Source organism: Bacillus rossius, chromosome 18 (genome assembly GCF_032445375.1).
Source record: "Bacillus rossius redtenbacheri isolate Brsri chromosome 18, Brsri_v3, whole genome shotgun sequence".
In the NCBI taxonomy this organism is placed as follows: Eukaryota; Metazoa; Arthropoda; class Insecta; order Phasmatodea; family Bacillidae; genus Bacillus; species Bacillus rossius.
Genome location: NC_086345.1, coordinates 29,710,923 through 29,730,658, shown reverse-complemented (window position 1 = coordinate 29,730,658; position 19,736 = coordinate 29,710,923). Strand labels below are relative to the sequence as shown.

The following is a 19,736-nucleotide window of genomic DNA, read 5'->3' as shown; positions in this document are numbered from 1 at the left end:
AATTATTTTTCTCTGCATCATTTGAATTTTATTTTTATAGTAAATATTACTAGTAAAAGATTTTATAGCTTTACAATAGTGATTTTCTTAAAGAGATATATTATATATATTTCATTTATTTTTTACTAACATATTTAAATTTATTTTATTTTTTTGTAAAAATACTGCTGTTTGCAAAATATTTTTTATTATATTAGTTTCTCTCTATTATTAAATGGTATCTTTGCTGTTTACACATTTTGAAACGACTCTGCAACGGAGCTACATCATTAGCACATGCCGTTTACTCAGATATTCCATTAGAGCAGACAAGAAGAAGGGTTTGAACTGTGTTCCGATCACAGTTAAAAATCACAGACATTCAAAAGAAGTAATCACAGTTTACATTGTCATCCTAGACTGTCGGTTTGTACCAGCTCTAGTCGCATGGAAGTTTGACAGAGGGTAATTGCACGGGGAGGGGGGGGGGGGGGGGTTTGCCAGAGCCGCAGGGTAAGGAAGCAGAAGGAAGTGGACTTGAACTATCTCCCCCTCTCCAAATGGTTATCCTGTCTCATCTGTCACGCCTCCCTTCCCCAGTGTTTCAGGAAGCCGTAAACTAGAGCGACTAAAGTGGCATGAGTTACGCAGTTCGAAGGCACATCATGTAGTTTTACAACTAAGCTATTCCCATCGCTGTTAGTTCACGTTTGGCCAGCAGCAAGATACAAGTTTTTTTATTATTATAATACGACCTCCACTTTCAGTTTCAGCAGGTTTTATAATAATCATCACATTATTTTCTGGTAAATGCAGTAATTTGTATTAATTTTGTGGTAACAGTTTATTGAAATATATAAAATAAAATGTTGTGTTAATGTGACTGACAACTGTTGAGAGACATTCTGCAGCTATATCTTGAGCTGACATTCAGTTTGACTGTTTCATTTCACTTAGAGGAAATAATTTTAAGTCCTCTGAAGTCTTTAGATTGTTTTGTTTTACATTTTGTTGTAATGACTACATCCTTGTTTATTATGAAATATGACTATTTGAACCCTGTGAACAGCAAAACAAGTGTCCACTCTCTTTAGTCTCTTTAATGACTTCTTAGTTTTTATTGCAATCAGACACTCTTTACATTCAAGTGTTATAGTGCTAGAATGCTAAACAAACATGTATTGATGTGAACGAAACAGTTCTGGCATCAAATTGATTTGATACTTAAGCGTATTGAACACCACGTTTGGCCAAGTTCGTGCTAGGTTCATCACAGACGTGCAAACTCTCTCTTTACTCTCCTGTCGAAATACAAAATATTTGGAAGAAATTTAAGAAATAACAATGCAATCAGTCAAATGTTGAATGTACATCACAGTTATTAAAAATTGGTTGTGTCCAAGTTGTCTGTACGAACCAATAAAACTACTAACATGCAGATTTGACTGCGACTAAATATTTGTCTTTACAAACGAATTGTAATACAAAACAGGAGTTTATAAATGTATTTTTCTTTTGTATTATATCTGTGCCAAAGTGTAAAGCACTAATCAATGTACAATAAACATAGTGTCATAACTGAAAAATTGCTGATTTTGAGTTAAGACAGTCTGTCTAATTATCTTGAATAGCTCTACACAAGAGCTGTACCAGTGCATCTGTATCTCTTACCATTGACTGGATTAAGACAGCGCACTGCCATTCGTAGACGTAGTAGAGAGGTCTCCCGCTAGATGGGGTTAGTAGATACCTTCAGTAAACAGCTGCCCAGATTGTGTCAGTTTGTATGTTAAAGTTTGAACGTATCATTGTTTTTCTCTTGCTGCTCTCGTGTTCTGCCTGCGAAGTCGTTAACGGCAGATTCAAAAGAACAAAGAGTGTGTTTGTAATTTTGGTTTCCTGCTTGGAAAATCGGCAAGGGAAGCTTACCAGTTGCTTCAACAGGCTTTCAAGGAGGATGCTATGAGCCTCGCACAAGTCTTCGAGTGGTTTGGGCGTTTGAAATGTTGTGAGATGAGTGTTGAAGACCGTGCTCGTTATGTGTAAGAGGCCGTGTGAGTGCTTTGTGCTGGCACGCCTCCCGTGCGTGCTTCACGTGACGAGCATTACAGACGTGCTGGCCAAGCGCAGCCCACAGCACGGCTCGAACCACTGTCGTTCACACACACACACGTCCTCGTTTTGCTCTCCACAGTTCAAACAGTTTTTATTGGTATTGCTGTGTTGAGCATATCGTGCATCAATTCAAACTTCATTGTAAATTAAATTAAGAAGTAGTCATTTGTAACTGGAAGCACCGTTGATACTTTCACACTCACTGGGTTAAGATTACGATATCCTCGGCAGTTTTCTGTTCACGACTGTGCTGTGCTGCAGCAATGTGGTGTCTACGAACTGTCCAGTCAGAATATTTACTGCATGACTAAAATCAAATTGATCACCATATCAGTTTTGCTACTTTTGATCAAGCTAAATCCAATGGTATAGTCTTGTGCTCTTGGAATAAAACTTTGTGTGACCTATGTAATGTTTTTTTTTTTAACAGGCTTGTACAGTAGCAAGGTTGGTACAAATATGAATGGAAATGATGTAGTGTACTTCCAGGTGTTATGACCATCACATTTGTGATGAAGATTACCAAATATGTATAGCACATAGTTGAATAATAGGAAAGATTTATCAAACAAAAAATGTAACATTGTATTTTTACTATTGATGTTTATTTTATTGCCAGTGTTTATTGTAGAATGTAGGAATGTACAGTAGTAGTAATAAATGTTTGAGCAGCTAGATACCTGTGTTGGTATGACTGCTTCCCCCTTGTCTCCATTGTTTTCCCTCACTGCGATGTTCAACTGCAAAACCTACATTATTACTTACAGTCAAATCAATATTATTTGCTGTTTTGCTTACATACTGGCACTCGCACACCTCACCATTCATTCTGTAAAACAACACAGGCTGCCATTTGTCACTTGGGTCATACACAGCTTTATGGTTTTATGGTTTCACCTTGTTCCCAAGAAGACTGCCGCCTACTTAGGGTAATATATATCATTAAAAATATTTATTAACTTTCTCTTAAAAAGCCACTAAAATTTAACTTGAACCTTTCATTTTATTAAAAAATATATTGCTTCAATAGGTGCTCCCGTTTTCTTTTGGTGAAAATGAGACATTGTGATTAAAATCCTATAAAAGCATTAACTTCAAAATCATTTTATATTGTTGGTAAACTCTTTTCTTTGTCATAAGAAACCACTAAAAACATACTTAGTTCAGGTACTTAATAAAAGTTTAATTCCTTTTTAATCTTTTTCTGGCCACAAAAATAGATAGTTATAGTTCTTCTTTGATGTATTGTATTGAGAAGCTATCTACAGCGGAAGTAAAATCATATTGGTATGCACCCACTGAAAACAGATATTGTGTGCAAATTTCGCAGAAGGTACGCATCGCTTGGACCTTCTGCTTTTTTTAAATGGCATCAAATGATTTTTTGTAATTTAAATTTGTTCATAAACTTGTGACTCATGAAAAAATTAATACAGCAGCAACATAATGCTTATTTATTGCAACATGCATCTCGCTCCACCAGCCAGTGTGCCAGAACTGTACCTATGCGGGCATCTGCCGGTTTACCACATGTTAAAAGTATTCACAACAAATAATTGTTTGCAATATTGTTGCAGAAACTAGTACAAAAAATTGTTTTTCTATTCTTTCAAAGATTTGGAAATTTTAGAAAAAAAAAATTATAATAAAGATTAAGGACTAAAACCAGAGCATCAATTAATGCTACTATGCAGCCTAGTCTGAACGCTCACTGAACCACGTGTTGCAGGCCTGTGTGTACTCACTGAGACAGCATAACGATTGGGGGTAAACAGTACTCTCACATAAGGTAGAAACCTCCAGCTTAAATGCAGCGTCCACATGTACTTGCAACTACAACTGCACAGTACTTCAAATGCTCGTGGATAAAATGGTAATTGGTATGTCTATGATGACACTGGCTGCTGGTCTGAAACATTGAGGTCTGCTAGCATCCTGCCAGTGAAATGTTTGAAAGAACTCGACTATGCATGGCAGAGAATTTGGGAAGGGCTTCATGCTTAAAAAAAAAAAAATTAGAGAGGAGGGTAAAAACCATGCTTAAAGAAATATAACATTTAAGGTAAGGCAAGGCAATGATAGAAAATTTGTTAGCCTGCTTGTGGGTCGCTTTATTGCTTTAGCCACAAGTGAACACCAGATGATTTTTACATTTCTAGAACTCTACTTAATGCAGTAGTAGTACTAAATTGAACACATTTTTTAACATAACTTTGTTTTATTTGTTAGATCCCAAATACACCCTTCGCTCATAATGAACCGAGAGCAAATCGAGTAAGTGTTTCGAACAAACATTTTATTTTAGTTCTTGCTATTGGCATAACTGTTGGGTGCAAAAAAAATCCATTTCAGTTTTCAACTGTTTTATGTTTGTACGCAAGTTAATGATCAATATGGAGTGATTGTACAAGGTCGATGTATTTACGCAATATTTATGCAAAATTTTGCAAAGAACGTTGATGTGTTAACGCAAGGATTAAAGGCTGGTATATCAGGACTAATGAACCTCACAAATCAGGGAGCTGACCCAACTAGTGGCGTGTTCTTTGTCACCTTTAATCAAGATTGCACGTAAGGTTTTGTCTCAAATGTATTTCTTTTGTTTTAGTTGCAAATGAATAAATATTTATTTTGAAGTTACATTTAATTCATATCTCAAATTTATATTTTATGATACATTATGTTGTAATGAAAATGGTAAATTCAGGAGGTTTTGTTTGTTTTGAAGGTCCTTTGTTTACATTGTGAACGTGTGTCGATAAACTTTAGGTGATAGGTTGAATATTTGTTTTTTGATAGTGACTATGCTAATTGTTTGAACAGTAATTGTTTTCAACTGTTAACTATTATATACTGTTAACACAAATTTCTTTGTTCTATTGTTGAAGTTTATTGTCACTCAGTGTGATCTTGGTTCTGATAGCAGCAAGTATGGCGTCCTCTGGTGCTAAAAAGTGAAAGTGGGCAAGTAGGTCATATTATGCAAACCTCTGATGAGTGCTGCAGACATTGTTTGCAAGTTAAATAGTTTTGTATGCTGTTCAGTGTTCTAATACTGTTAATAACTGGAATGTTGTCATTTAATGATATATGCAGGTATTTAAAATATTTTTAAGTTATAGTTCTAGTTCTGTGAAAACATTAATTTATATGTGCAATTTTTTTTGTTCTAGTTCCTTGGCAGTGGGCACAAAAACAGGGTACAGACTGTTTTCTTTGAGCTCAGTTGATAACCTTGAGCAAATTTATGAAAATGGTAAGTGGTTTCAAGTTAATATTTGTGTATTGGTAAAAATATATTTTAGAGGCTTCTTAGGAAATATAACTAAGACTGTACAAATCAGTTTTATTTAATTTCTATTGACCTTTTTTGTGGGTTTTTTGATACAGGAAAGCAGATCTGTTACATTTCAATTATTTGCTAAAGGTTTTTAATGAAAAAGGTTTATTTTTTCTTTATTTATTTATTTCATATTGTGACATATCCATCTACAGTTTTTACATTTTAAAGATGGGCAGACATCATCACTGAACACATATGGTCACTACTAGCGTGTCAGAACCACGCGAGGTGAGCAAGACATACCAGGACAATCTGACAGGCAGGCACCGCTCACATGCAGGGACCACAAGCCAACAAAGCAACAAGACAGTTACATAAATACATAAAAACATTAATACATAGACACAAGTGGACAACGGAATATACAGAGAAAAAAAACCGGGTTAATGTGTAGTTGAGCGGTATTTGCGAAAAAAAAATGTTAAAAATCTGAAAATACCTTTATTATATGCTCTTCAACTTCCTCTTTTCATTAAAAGCGGCGGAGGTAAGAAATTCCAAATACTTTAGGAGATACTGAATTTTTAAATTTCATCACAATACCAGTGCATTCATGTGGCTTGCACCATTGTTTCTTGTTTACGAGTATCTATTTTTTATATTGGATAATGATGTCATGTGATTGTTCGTGATAGGCCAGAATTCAAATGAACCAATACGTGATTATTTAGTTCATTTATTGTTTAAAACGGTGTTTAATTAGGCCTCCAACTAAGGTGAGTTTTTAACGTTTCTAATTTTAAAGTCTTATTTGTTATTTGGATATTGTTGTGCAAGTAATAAGTAACAAAAACATTTTACGTGAGTTGTTACTGTTCATCCTTTGTCCCGGTTTGTTAGGTCAGGTCAGTTAAAATGAAAGAACCATTGAAATTAATTCATATTATTTTTAATGTACGCTTAGTTTCAAAGTATTTATAATGTAACTGACCTGACCTAATCGACCATTTTCATTAATTAGGGATTCACAAACACATGGCAATAAAAAAAATTGCGGCGGTCGAATGATTACACAGGTCTTGTATAGCAAAATAAGAACGGCAATATCTCCTAAAGTATTTAGAATTTCTTACCTCCGCCGCTTTTAATGAAAAGAGGAAGTTGAAGAGCATACAATAAAAGTATTTTCAGATTTTAAACATTTTTTTTTCGCAAATACCGCTCAACTACATATTTACCAAAAAAAACACAAAGGTAAAGGTAAAAAAAAAAATTATTTTCATTATATTACCCAGATTATCAAGTTTATTAAAGTTAGAGATAAATCTAAAGATAATATAATTATTTCTACAGTAGGTACACTGTTATCTTCCAGGTTGGCCCAGCTATGCAACCCAGAGTCGTAACAAGACACTTGAATCACTTGAAAAGTTTACATACAATGATTTTGAAGTTTTGTTTTCAAGTTAGTTTTCTTGCTTAAGGATAAAAGTTTGTATTTAACCTATTTAAAAAAAAAATTAAGGCAGTCTTTTGCTTTATTACTTCTAAAAAAAATGCAAGTCATAACTTACCTGTCCAGATGATTTTCCACACGTTCACTGTAAGCTTAGCTAATATCTCAAATACAAAAAAAAGTCCCTTTGTTTTACTTTTAACAAAGGTACCAACAACCCGCGGAAAATATCCCGAAGGGTGACAATGGCCAGCCTGGGCTGATGCCGACACCTGGGGTCGTAATTTCTAATGAAACGTCAGAAAACCAATTTAAAAAATAAGCTTATCTTTGGCCTGGTCCTGATCAGCAGGTGTGAAATTGGCCACTTGGGAATTTCATTAATCTCAATTTGAAATAGTAAAACAATCATGAAGGGATTTTGAGATGATGTACAAACAATGCACTAGTGGAATGGGAGAACAGGCTTCTTTTGTCAAGATAATTGGAGAACCATTTTCAAAATTGTTACTTAAACCAAACTTAGACAGTTTCCTAAGTAAAATAACATGGTTGACAGTATCAAAAGCTTTCACAAGCTTGGCGTAGCAGGCATCCACTTGGTCCCTGTTTGTGACTTCATTGTGTATAGGATTTAGAAAAGTAATAAGATTGGTAGCAGTGGTCATACCAGCTTTAAAACCTTGTTGGAAGAGAGAAAACATATTTTTAATTTTAAAAATGTTTAGGAAAATAATTAAGAAGATATAATGGGTGATAATTAGTAACATTTAATTTTGAACCACTTTTGTGTATAGGAACTACCCTTGATATTTCACATTTGGTAGGCTCATGGGGTATTAATATTTGAGAGCAACCTCTAAAAATGAAATTAGGTATACCATCAGGGCCAGAAGACATGGAGAATTTTAGAGATTTAATACCCCAAAGTAAAAGGCTTTCGGATATAATTGGAACTGAGATTGTATTATGACACACATCGGGAACATACCGGGCACTTCTGGGAGCACTCTCGTTTAACCCCACTACTGCGTTAATTGGCGTTAATTCGTTAACAAGATCTAGAAGTGTGCTGATTGTAATGAGGAGAAGTTGAGCTGCTAGATCTGACACACTACTCCTCTCTCTGAGACATCGCTGTCTGCTACGAGGAGTGGTATTGCATCAGTCGGCGTCGACCAACAACTCTCACGTGCTCGTCCGTTTGCGTTCCACTTCGAGAACTCAGTTTTGTTAAATTGGCATGTTCATGTACTGGAGTGTCCTGTTATGGGGCCCGCCTAGTCAGTGGTGTATGTGTTAGTGAGGCGGGACGATAAGTACGATGCTTGTGGTGCTTCTAGTGCAGTGTCACTTCTAAGTGCAGGGCTGAGAACTGGTGCACAGTCTTTATTTGATGGTAAAGAAATGACGATAAAGGATAAAGGTGTAATGCAAGTTCCCTGAGAGCTTTCAGGAATCTGTACCGGGCGTGACACGTTTTAGCCATTTTCACGCCCGTAAAAATACTGCTTGAAAATGAAATACAGAACCAGAACTATTCATCCGCTCTCAACGCATTCCTTACAGGGATTTTGGATTAGACATCTCTGTGGTGTCTCGAGCAGTTTTCAAATCGCGTGTTCTTTTTCCCGGAAACTGTTCACATTGTGGGGTGTTGGTGGCAGCTCGTGCGTGTGGCATGCGGGATTGCGTCGTGTTGGCAGACACGGAGGACATCTGCATCGTGGAGCGCCTGTTCAGCAGCAGTCTGGTCGCGGTGGTCAGCCTGGCGTCGCCTCGCAAGCTGAAGGTGTGCCACTTCAAGAAGGGCACGGAGATCTGCAACTACAGCTACTCCAACACCATCCTGGCCGTGAAGCTGAACCGCGCCGTGAGTGCTCCGTGATGGTCTGCCACGCGTCCTCCAACTGATCAGCAGAGAGTGAAGGGGTTTTGCATACCATCATAAAGTTATCGATTTTTTAGAGGATTTTTTTGAATTAAAAGTAGTCCTCTAAATAATGACCATAAAGAGGCACAAATAAAAAATTGCTAATTTTTTTTTGCGTGTTTATAACCAGGTACTAATTAGCAGGCCCCAATGCCATAATTGTCGGGAAAGAAAAAAATAAACGATTAATTCTCTCGGGTGACTAAATAATGTGATATTTACACCAGACCCTGACGGCTTTGAAAATTGTCGAAAGTTACACGCTGGTTTTGTTGAGCCGAATCAGTAAGTGATACTTCTGTACAGCTGTAGCATGTCTCACTCTTTAATTTGCAGTGTGAATTTTAATGTGTATTTACCCTATCTTTCAAATGCACAGTTTCTGCCATTAGCACCGTCCTTGTTTCTGTGTGCTCTGTTGCCAGATATAGCCCATAGAGAACAAATTTATAGTTTAAATTTGTAATGTTTCGTTTTAATTATGTTTATGTTAGGTCATTAAACATTGGAAAAAAAAATAAATAAAAAAAAATTAATTTTTTTGTATGCTGTAAAGGTAAATTTCATATGATAATTTAGGAAATATTGAATATTCTTGTATTTAGTCAAAAGCATTATATAATTTTTACTGCAAAGGAGACCGAAACAAAGGTTTTTACAATGTGATATTACATTTGGGCTGCGTTATAGCACAGCACATGGTTGAAGGAATGTGATGGGACCGGAGACGCCAGGCCAGGCGTGAGCGGAGGGACGACCGTGTTGCAGCGCCTCGTGGTGTGTCTGGAGGAGAACCTCTACATCCACAACATCAGGGACATGAAGGTGCTGCACACGATACGAGACACGCCGCCCAACCCGCTGGGGCTGTGCTCGCTCTCGTCCAACAGCGACAACTGCTTCCTGGCCTATCCCGGCTCCAACACCATCGGCGAGGTGCAGATCTTCGATGCCGTCAACATGGTCCGTACGCACGCCGCGTCACTCATGGTTTTATGGAGACAATGGTCGAATATGTATAAATAAATATTAGAATAATTGAGGTAACTATGGGACAGTTTATTGGCTCGATGAAAAAAATATAGTATTTACAAGTTTTAAACGACGTTCCTTTCAAATTATTGCCTTAGCCACAAGAGGACTCCAGATGCTTTTGAAATTTCTTGAACTCTAGTTAATGTAGTAGTTGTTCTAAATTGAACACATTTCTTAACCTAACTTTGTTTAATTTTTAGCTGTCACTGTGTTCGTGCTGTTTGCTTGTTACAAGGCTGGGAGAATTACCATCTTGTTTTGCTTATTACCAAAATAATTGTTATTTTAGCTAATTATCAAAAAAAAAATTTTTATAGCTAAACTAGTTTAAAATGCCTGTCATTTGTAAAAATATCCTTTATAAAATGCCATGTAACTGATACATTTTTAACAGTTTTAAAAATTGTTGTTCAAATAAATCTTTTCACACTTGGAAAGAAACCACCCAGTCTTGTAGATGTTCAATGACCTGACTTTTGCATTGCAGTTTGTCTAGGACACATGTACATGTATAATTAATTAAATTATTTTAATTTACATGTCATGTAAGACTTATCAACACTTCAATTAATACACAAATGCAATATGTCCACCATCTTTACCACAGACATTCTCATCTCATGGACGAAAGGCATTCCCCCAAGATGTTGCACTCGAACCATGTGGTGATTTTCTGGTAATGGTTCTGGACACTAGTTTCCATGACCAGAATGATCCCGCGATATTGCCATGTATCCGAAATATAACATAAAAATATAAGCCCCACATAACTCATCCAGCCGAGTTGTGTATTATTCTACAAATCAAACCTGCGCTCAATGTTTGTCGGGTAGAGCTGTGCCGATACGAGTCAGAATCGCGGTGCGTACCAATAGGAGGAGAGAGTTCAACTTCTCGTCCAGTGCATGCATGTTTGGAAGAAGATGTTTAAAGCAATTTTTGGTTCGGTAAGTGTCTGTTACTGTCAGAGTTCACCGATGAACTGTACTTCAGAGTGAGATTGCGACATGTCCACCGAAGCAGTTAGTGTCGGGCCTGTGTGAGGTGATTGGCGATGGGTAGCGGTAGCGGGTGCTCGTGTCGGCAGCACGCCAAGACCATGATCCCGGCCCACGACAGCCCGCTGGCCGCCCTGGCCTTCAGTCCGTCGGGCGCCCGGGTGGCCACCGCCTCGGAGAAGGGCACCGTCATCCGGGTGTTCGAGGTGCAGGACGGGGCCAAGCTGTACGAGTTCCGGCGCGGCGTGAAGCGCTGCGTCAGCATCGCCAGCCTGGCCTTCAGCACGGACTGCGCGTTCCTGTGCTGCTCCAGCAACACGGAGACGGTGCACGTCTTCAAGCTGGAGCAGCCCCACCAAGTGTGAGTCGGCCGTCCGTCCGTTCATTGTGCATGCATTCATCGTCAGCAAAGTGGATAATTAACTAGACACGTAAACAAGGCCAAAGGCGGATTTCATCTTGAAGAAATTCATGCCCATGTACAGTGACAGCACCGTGTCCAGTGACAGCTGCACCATGTCCAGTGACAGCTGTGCCATGTCCAGTGACAGCTGCACCATGTCCAGTGACAGCTGCGCCATGTCCAGTGACGGCTGCGCCGTGTTGCAGGCTGCGCCAGGTGCCTGAGGAGGCGCAGGGTTGGATGGGCATCCTCTCCAAGGCCGTGTCTGCGTCTGCCAACTACCTGCCGTCGCAGGTCACCGACGTCTTCAACCAGGGCAGGGCGTTTGCCTCCGTGCACCTGCCCTTCCAGGGTCTGCGCAACGTCTGTGCCATCACCGCGTGAGTGGCTCTGGTGTCCGTGACTCGACGCGACGTTTCATTCATTACAAAACTCCGCTAAAGGGCGTGCTTGTATTTACTGAATAAAATGACAAGAAAATAGCTTGCCGGTTTTTCTCTCGTGGCTGAAAAAAATTAACAATAGATGGGAAGCGAAACATGGGTGTAAAAAAAATATTCTTTCCCTTTGAATTTGTTTTATTTAGTGGGAGAGGGGAGTGGGCAGGAAGAGAGGGCGAAAGCGTTAAACTGCCGTGAACTTCGGAGCTGTTTGGGCCTTGGAATGGAATGGTGTGAATCTTCGGCTTCCCAGCTTATACAAATAATAATAATTATTTTTTTTAAATTTGGAATGCCTGTCCGTGTTTTGTATCGACACCCAATTTATTCCGCTATTGTTTTACGAGATGGTATGGAAATGACTTTGACTACTTTTTTCCTGTTAAAATGCACGAGTACCGTAAACCATTTCAACTGGGTATTTATATTTATATATCACACAAGTAACTTAACCTTAACAGCGAATGTTGGTATATCACACAAGTAACAGCGAATGTTGGTACATGACAAACTCACGAGGTATGCCATGTATAATATTTGATATCAATTAAATATTCATTATTTTGAAGTGTTAGCATTCAAATCCAAATCAAATATGAATAATAAATTATTGTTAGGGACACCTGTATTTCGCGAATACATTTCGTGTCAAGGTATTTCACAAAATACTGTAGCTTTTCTCCTGTGGTTAATTGGCTGAGGTCGGTGAGAGGTGTCGTCCCGCTCTTGACGGGGCCAATGAGAATGTGGTCACCGTACTGCTGCACCCTCACAATTTGCCATGACTCTTAGAAAAAGCTACAGTGTTTTGTGAAATACCTTGATGGTAAATGAAATCGCGAAATACAGGTGTCCCTAATTATTGTTATTTGGACATCGGCATGGGCCTAGTAGATGGTGGTTGGTGTCAGCGTCGTGAACGGTGTGTGCCAGGATACAGAAGGTGCTGCGGCTGCTGGTGGCCTCGGCTGACGGCTTCCTGTACGTCTACAACCTGGACTGCGCGGAGGGCGGCGACCTCTCGCTCCTGAAGCAGCACAGGTACTGCTCGGCGCGGCCCTGACCGTGTGCCGCTGCGCCCCGGCCCGCGACTCACGCCGTGTGTCCTCGCAGGTTGGACGGGCGAGGGGAGCCGGCCGAGGGTGCCCCCGCGAGCGCGGAGCCGCGCCCCGCCCCGAGCCCCGTGCCGGCCGCCGCCCCGCCCGCCCCAGGTGACCGCGCCCCCGCTCCGCCGCGCCGGCTGGGCCGGCACCCAACCTGCCGAGAACACCTCGTCTCATCATCAACTCTCTCTTAAACCTCCAGCGGTGCCGGCCCGGCCGTACCGAGCGGTCTTCCTATCCGGGAACTACTTACTACTTACACAATATCACTGAAGTAACATTGGTTGCTCAGTGAACACTGCACATTGCTGTAGTTGAATGTTGAGCTGTGCTGTAGTTTTGCAGAGGTTGCTGGATGGTCTCTTGAATCACTCTGTCTATTTTGTTGTGTAACAGTTGTTGTTGTTCTTGCCTACATCAAACCAGCGGCACTGTGTCGTAGCGCAGGCGCGTCGTCACTCGTGACTCGTCTGCTCCCGATGTGCCGCACACGTCGGCGAGACGCTTCCGTCTCTTCGAACCTTGTCAGTTTCCTAACGAGCACAAGTGTCACAAGTGCCTTCAGAGCAGAGCTGCGAGAGGTGGACATGCTAACGTGACAGTTGATTTTGAATAGGTTTTATAAATTCTAATATTTTTATTATTCGTTTGAAATAGATACAGCAAGTGGGACTCAAACCACAAAAAGAGTAATTAAATGCAGTGAGTATAACAAGTTTGATAAACAAATAATTTTCTGACTTAAAATGTTCCTGGATTAAGAAAATTACCACCACTCCAATTATGATTCTGTACACATATTCTTCATTTTTTTTATTTTACTGAATTTTGCATAAATTTTTCGTGCACTCGTGTGAAAAGTGAATAAAATGGTTCACTGTGTGTTTAATTCAATTAGAAAAATATCTAATGTTTCGGGAATAATTTGGTATTCAATTGGAATAAAAAAACAGGATTTGCAGGAGCCTAATTGCGAGCCAGGCTGCTACTCTGCATGATTGACGTCGCTGTCACCTCTGCTCCCGCACCGCGAACAGGCCTCGTCAGCGACCTGAGAGTGCGGGAACATGTGTCTGCATTGTGGGCGCAGCAGTGTCATCCTCTGGTTTCATTTTGAAGTTTTATCATGGCGTCTATGAAAGTATTTTGATGAATTTTTAATTAATCCAATTCTCTGTCCGCAGAAAATAAAATATAATATTTTTTTCTTAATAACAATGATTGAAAATTAAAGTTGCAACTATTTTGTGTTTTGTAAAAAAAGGACTGCGTGTTTTCCTCTTAATGTAAAAACTGTCTAAGCTTTGTTCTATTTTTGGAGAAATTTTTGCTAAGTTCACTTGGTACTGAATCTTTTTTTTTTGTGCTCAGTCGACAATATAAGAGTTTTCGTTACTATTCAGTTATTCCTCATGCGTGCCACGCTATATTTTCAAGTAGATTTTAGATGTTAATGTGTTGGCTTGATTAAAAACAAAACAAAATGTTTGCGCTCGTTAACGCAAGCTCGCACAGAGGTAATCTGCGTGACCAGAGAGAAAGAGAAACGCACGTACGGTGTAGCGTCGTACAGGATCGTACTTGACCCAGAAGGAGCAGCGCTCGGGTTGTAGCAAGCCGTCGCTTGCGAGGAGCAGGAGGTTGTGTGGCAGAGGCGATGGAGTGCACTGTACTGTCGAGGTTAACTGTTGTTGCCTTCTCCGCAGGCTCCGTTAGTAGCTACGCTGGGATATTGAAGGGCTGCTCGCCGGGCACCATGTCAGGTACTGTTGGTATGTCTGGTGCTCTCAGCTACACTACTACCACTTGTTGCATGTCTGCCGGCTCAGCTCGCTTGCTTCCAGTCGACGACACTTCTGTGCGTCTGCCCGTACGCAGTGGAACCTCGCAACTGTGGGAACTGACACTCGCAGAGAATTTGCTCGTAGTCGTAACAGTGGAATAATTATAAAATTCTCAAGGTCGTGGGATAGGTTTGCTTTTGGCAAAACTCAGATTTTTCCTTTCAAGTAATTGCAACTTGCTGTTTCAATGGAGGGAAAATCTCTTGTAAATATAGTTTAGATTTACAAAGGATTCTACAGTAAAACTACGTGTGTATTATATGTTACTGTAACTTCAGTCCTCTTTTAATAGCCCGTGTTCGTATCAGCAAGGTTCCACTGTGGTACTAAGGCTATGTTTCTTAGTGTTGGGTTATGAGAAAATTACTGTTTTCAAGAAAAATGGTAGAAAAATGATCAAGAACTTTTATAAAATAGAAATGGAAACAAAAATTATTGTTTCCATATCTGTGAAAAGACTCGTGGGTTTTTTGAAAATGAAACAAATATGTAATGTATTTTAAATACACAATTTTCATATTCAGTTAATTCATAAGATATTTGTTATATTAATTAGAAATAATTGTATGGTTGATAGCAACTTTATTTCTAATACTAATTTTATTTAATTCCAGATTTAAAAAATTGTGATATTTCATTAGCTTGAAATGAAAAGTTAACATTATTTTATACTTAAGCTTTGCCACGTTTTAATCTTGCTGATTTTGAAGTCTTTTTATGTATTGATGTGCCTTATATTTAAGATAAAAACTTTCCATATTCAACCTAATGCAAGTTGAGGTCTATATTTTTCCTCTTTTACATTTTGCATTCATAGGTTTTCTAATGTAACAACTATGTACATATGTATATTTCCGTTCTGGTGTGGAATACCTGGCAAGAAACTCACGTGATTTACACTAAGAACATGGATTACACTTGCTTGTTGTTACTTTCATACTACACAACTTAACGACAGCACATGCAGCTAGTACTCATAGAACAGTCATTACAAGTAGACTGTATAAACTGGATAGAAACAACCGTTCTTGACCTTTAAAAAAAGTACAAAAATGCACAGCGGTTAGTTTCACTCATTAAATTCATTATTGTTTATGATACAATTTATTATTACTAAAAATTTATTTTAGAAAATATATATAAATACAAAATATGGATGTGGGGTCACGTTCTGTATTTAGGGTTCAAGTCCAAAGTTCTTCACATTATTTCCTCGGAAAATAATTTACGACTAGCTAAATATTTTTTCCACTTATTGAGGGCTATCTGAACTAAGATAAAAGTTCCAAGAACGGGAAGTAAGTATGAGAATTCTCAGAAACATGTAATATCCAGTAAGCATAACCTTGAAAATTATTTGCAAATGTGCTTTCACTATTAAACTTAATGAACATGGCATTTATTAATGGACAAGAAATGATTCAGAAGCAATTAAAAACTACACAAAATTGTGTACCTATGTTGTCGTTTGCCAAGCTCGCTTATAGTACAAGGCACACTAGATGTTAAGATGTTAATTACAGATGAAAAGCATACTTTGAATATGCTAAAAACAAATTAAGGGAATTTCAGCTGGTTGGGAAAAATATATGAAAACTCAGGATGAGTATTCTGTTACATTCTCTGACGAATGAGAAACATACAACATGTTCTCGTCCTTAGTGACGTGTGATAACCAAGGCGGACCAACCACAGTGGGGACTGCATTTTGGGAAGATATGACATGCGTAGGTGTTCCGTGGATTGTTCGCTGAAGCTACTAGGATTAAAAAGGTGTCATTTAAAAAAATTGCAAACTGTACTTACAAGAAAAAATTATGCATATGTGTGAATAAAAGTGTGAATTTCCACAAAAATAAATTTATTAAGTTATACTGTAAAGAAATATTGTAGAAACATATACAGTTGCTTGTAACTGTACCATTGGGCTGCAGCTTGTACAAAAGCTCCCATCGTGGTGTACGGGCTCGAGGCATAACCACCTACGTATGTCACATTACAAATTAAATTACATTTCCAATTCACCTTGTTAAGCTGTCTATCTGTTGAGAATAGTAAGTTGATAAAGAAAAGTCAGTTTCAAATCAATCATATAACTATATTGGCAGGAGGCTGCACATTTGTCAAAAACAAGACAAATATATATATATATATATATATATATATATATATATATATATACACACACACACACACACACACACACACACACACACACACACACACACACACACACACACATACACACATGTAGATTAAAATAAGTACTTTTCTTGAAATTTTTATGAATAAGATTATTTTAACTAGTATTCCAAATAACTTCATATTAGTAGTTCTGAATTAGTATGTGGGAAATACCTACCTATATTTCTAATGTATAGGAAAATAGGTTTTAGACAGATTTATGGTTATCTATCATCTATATCTACACTGATAATAAAACTGTTCGAGGTAAAAAAATCTGTACATCGGATGAAATGAGGGAAAAAACTATCATCTATATCTATATATATATATATATATAAAAAAAATAGGATGTTGGTATATATGATGTCAATAAAAACTGACACAGTTTGATCGATCGCCATTAAATTTGGCACGTTGAAATGTTTTTTTCATGGTGAAGGTTTTTCACGATATCAATTTTTTTGTAACTTGCCGCTAGATGGCGCTGCAGCGCATGAACTTCTATACCGTTCAACCGTTCACCATGGGTAAACAGAAAATAATAGGTCGTAGACATAAAAAAAAGCAATTGTGTGTCATTTCTCTGTGTCCATACACTGTCATATAGTGCTATCCATTTTGCTTTAACTCGCGGACAATACATCACCCTGTGTTCCGCCCGGGCAAGAACCGGGTACTGCAGCCAGTTACTTGTAAACTGGTCAGTATTGTCTTGTGGGAATGCACTTCTCACGAACACCCTAGCTCCTTTGTGAGTGGTTACCAGCATGCCGGTGATAGTTGCAGGTTGTGAGGGTAGCTTTGCTTTAGCCGGGTGCTTGGGAGGTTTTGGTGACACTGTGTTGAGGTGTGTTGCGGCGGGACTGTGTAGGCAGCATGCCCTGTCTCGCTGTATACATCCTCCGAGACACTGACTTCATACAGTGTGGTGCATGTACTACAACCTGGCAAGAACTCTTTGACTGTTGGTTACGTGGCTAGTTTGTAAGAGTGATTACTGTGTGTTCAGTTCCTAGGTTCGTGGTTTGTCACAGTATGCGTGTATCACTAGAATAATAGTTATTTGCATGAATCTGCTTTATAAAGTGATCTTGATGGTAGAAGTAACTCAGGTAGCCAGACATGGGACTGTGGCCGATAATGACAGCCAGTGCTGTACTACAGTCTGCCAAGGAAGTTCATGATAAAATATCGAAATATTGGTTATAAGCTTTGAAGTTTTTAAAATGTATAGTACATGTTTTTTTATCAAATAATATCCAAGTCATGTTTGGACGAGCAGGTTGTTGTAACTTTTACTTATACACAAGGAAATATTAACTGTTATTTTCAGTTGGTACAAGAACTGTGCTACTTCTTTGTTTAAACACCTTGGCAGTGGCAAGGTGTTTATTATACACTTGTAACTAGAATGAAACTACTCACTAGTCCATTGTGTTATTCTGCAGACTCTGAGAAGTTTCACGAAATGGCAGCAGCGACGGAGTCACCCCCGAAGGGAGGGTTTCGTTTCGAAGACGATGGGGAGTTCCCGCCGGTGACACAGAAGACCGAGTGAAGCCACTGGGCGACGGCTGTGACGTTGCCAGCTGGCCGGCGAAAATACGTGATGGTGCGGTCGTGTGAACATATCCATTTAAAAACCGCTTTATGCTTTACTACTCAAGTTCTTCTCTTCTGTCCGGAGAACTCTTATTTCTGATTTGTTGTCATTGTTCTGATATTGTACGTGTATTTTGTGTTTGTAAATGTGTACATTATGTTATTGGAACGTGTTTTCAAGGATGTCCGAGCTGCATTGTGCTTGCCACCAATGCAGTTTTCTATAAAAAAATATATAATTTTTAAAAAATTGTTAAAAAAATATCACATTGATAAATAAATTAGTGGTTAGTTTGCTAGGCCTGTTGCCTGATTTGTGAGCTATAACTGGTGTTGGTGTGCAAGTGGCAGGGATGTGTTTGGGAAGGTATAGACGGGGTGTAACTGTGTCGGTGGTGCAGTGTTCGCTGGTATTCTAGTGCGGCATCACCAAGCGCAGAGCTGTGGACTGGTGCACAGTCTTCTCTTTGTGCATAGGGAAACTGAGATTCGAGTGGTAACCATAACATTATTACAGATAAATAAAGATACAGGTGTAATGCAACAAGTCCCTTGAGTGCTTTCAAGAATCTCTATAATCAGATTTTCATGCCAAAAAATTATCCTGAAAACATGCATTCTGCCATTTTTATTATTCTAAAAAAACATTTTAAAAAATAAATCTGGAAACATGACTACTATCCGCCCTCAAAGTACTATTAAGTGCTTTTTGGAAATAGACCCCAATCTGAATCTCAAAGTTTTTAAGTTGTGTCATATTTATGCCCAGGTGGGCGAGGCCTTAGGAAGCTGTGTTACAGGGACCAAATTGAGTCTTCATATCACTGATAAACCAAGGACAAAAAACCAGGATAAAAATAATAAATGGAGTTTCAAATATATCAATTTTACCAATATACAAACATTAGGAACATTAATAAAAACTTTTAATTTTAATGTTTAAGTATAAGCTATGCACATGCAACAATCTCGCCGTGTTTGACAACATACTAGAGAACATGTGGTCGAGATGTGCCGCTGACTCAGTGGTGGTCTATGGTGGGTGTTCGGGTACACAGTGAGTGTCAGCTGTTTGTAGCTAGGAGAAAGTTTTTTCCCTTGCATAAAATTTTTATTATAAAGTCACTAGTCTTATTTGATAACCTTGCACTGAGATCATGTGCTGATGTGTCAGCAACTAGCACCTACGTGCTAGTAGCTCAGTGCTGCCAGACTGAACTACTGATGAGCATTATGGCACACAGCGGGCCGGCGGACCAATGGGGAGCCTCCCCGTCAGCCTCTGCCCAGTCAGTAGCAGCTCTCGATGGACAGGGAAGAGAGCTACAGGATGACCAATTGCAATGAAATGCCATGCT

The 19,736-nt window shown here is 38.8% G+C and overlaps 1 protein-coding gene across 4 annotated transcripts; it reads left to right on the top strand.

The window, feature by feature from the left end:
- The first annotated feature begins 4,449 nt into the window (after positions 1-4,449).
- LOC134541269 (WD repeat domain phosphoinositide-interacting protein 2) lies at positions 4,450-19,499 on the top strand. Of its 4 annotated transcripts, none has more exons than XM_063384566.1 (10): positions 4,450-4,665; positions 5,268-5,350; positions 8,540-8,706; positions 9,535-9,729; positions 10,889-11,160; positions 11,409-11,582; positions 12,576-12,683; positions 12,756-12,853; positions 14,452-14,517; positions 18,225-19,499. In XM_063384566.1, the coding sequence occupies exons 1-10, from the start codon at positions 4,529-4,531 to the stop codon at positions 18,332-18,334; spliced, it is 1,410 nt and encodes a 469-aa protein (XP_063240636.1). In that variant the 5' UTR covers positions 4,450-4,528; the 3' UTR covers positions 18,335-19,499. The 4 variants fall into 4 exon arrangements, with proteins under 4 accessions (XP_063240636.1, XP_063240637.1, XP_063240638.1 ...); XM_063384567.1 differs by having other exon boundaries at positions 4,460-4,665; positions 14,452-14,508; XM_063384569.1 differs by lacking the exon at positions 4,450-4,665 and adding an exon at positions 4,710-5,190.
- The last annotated feature ends 237 nt before the right edge of the window (positions 19,500-19,736 follow it).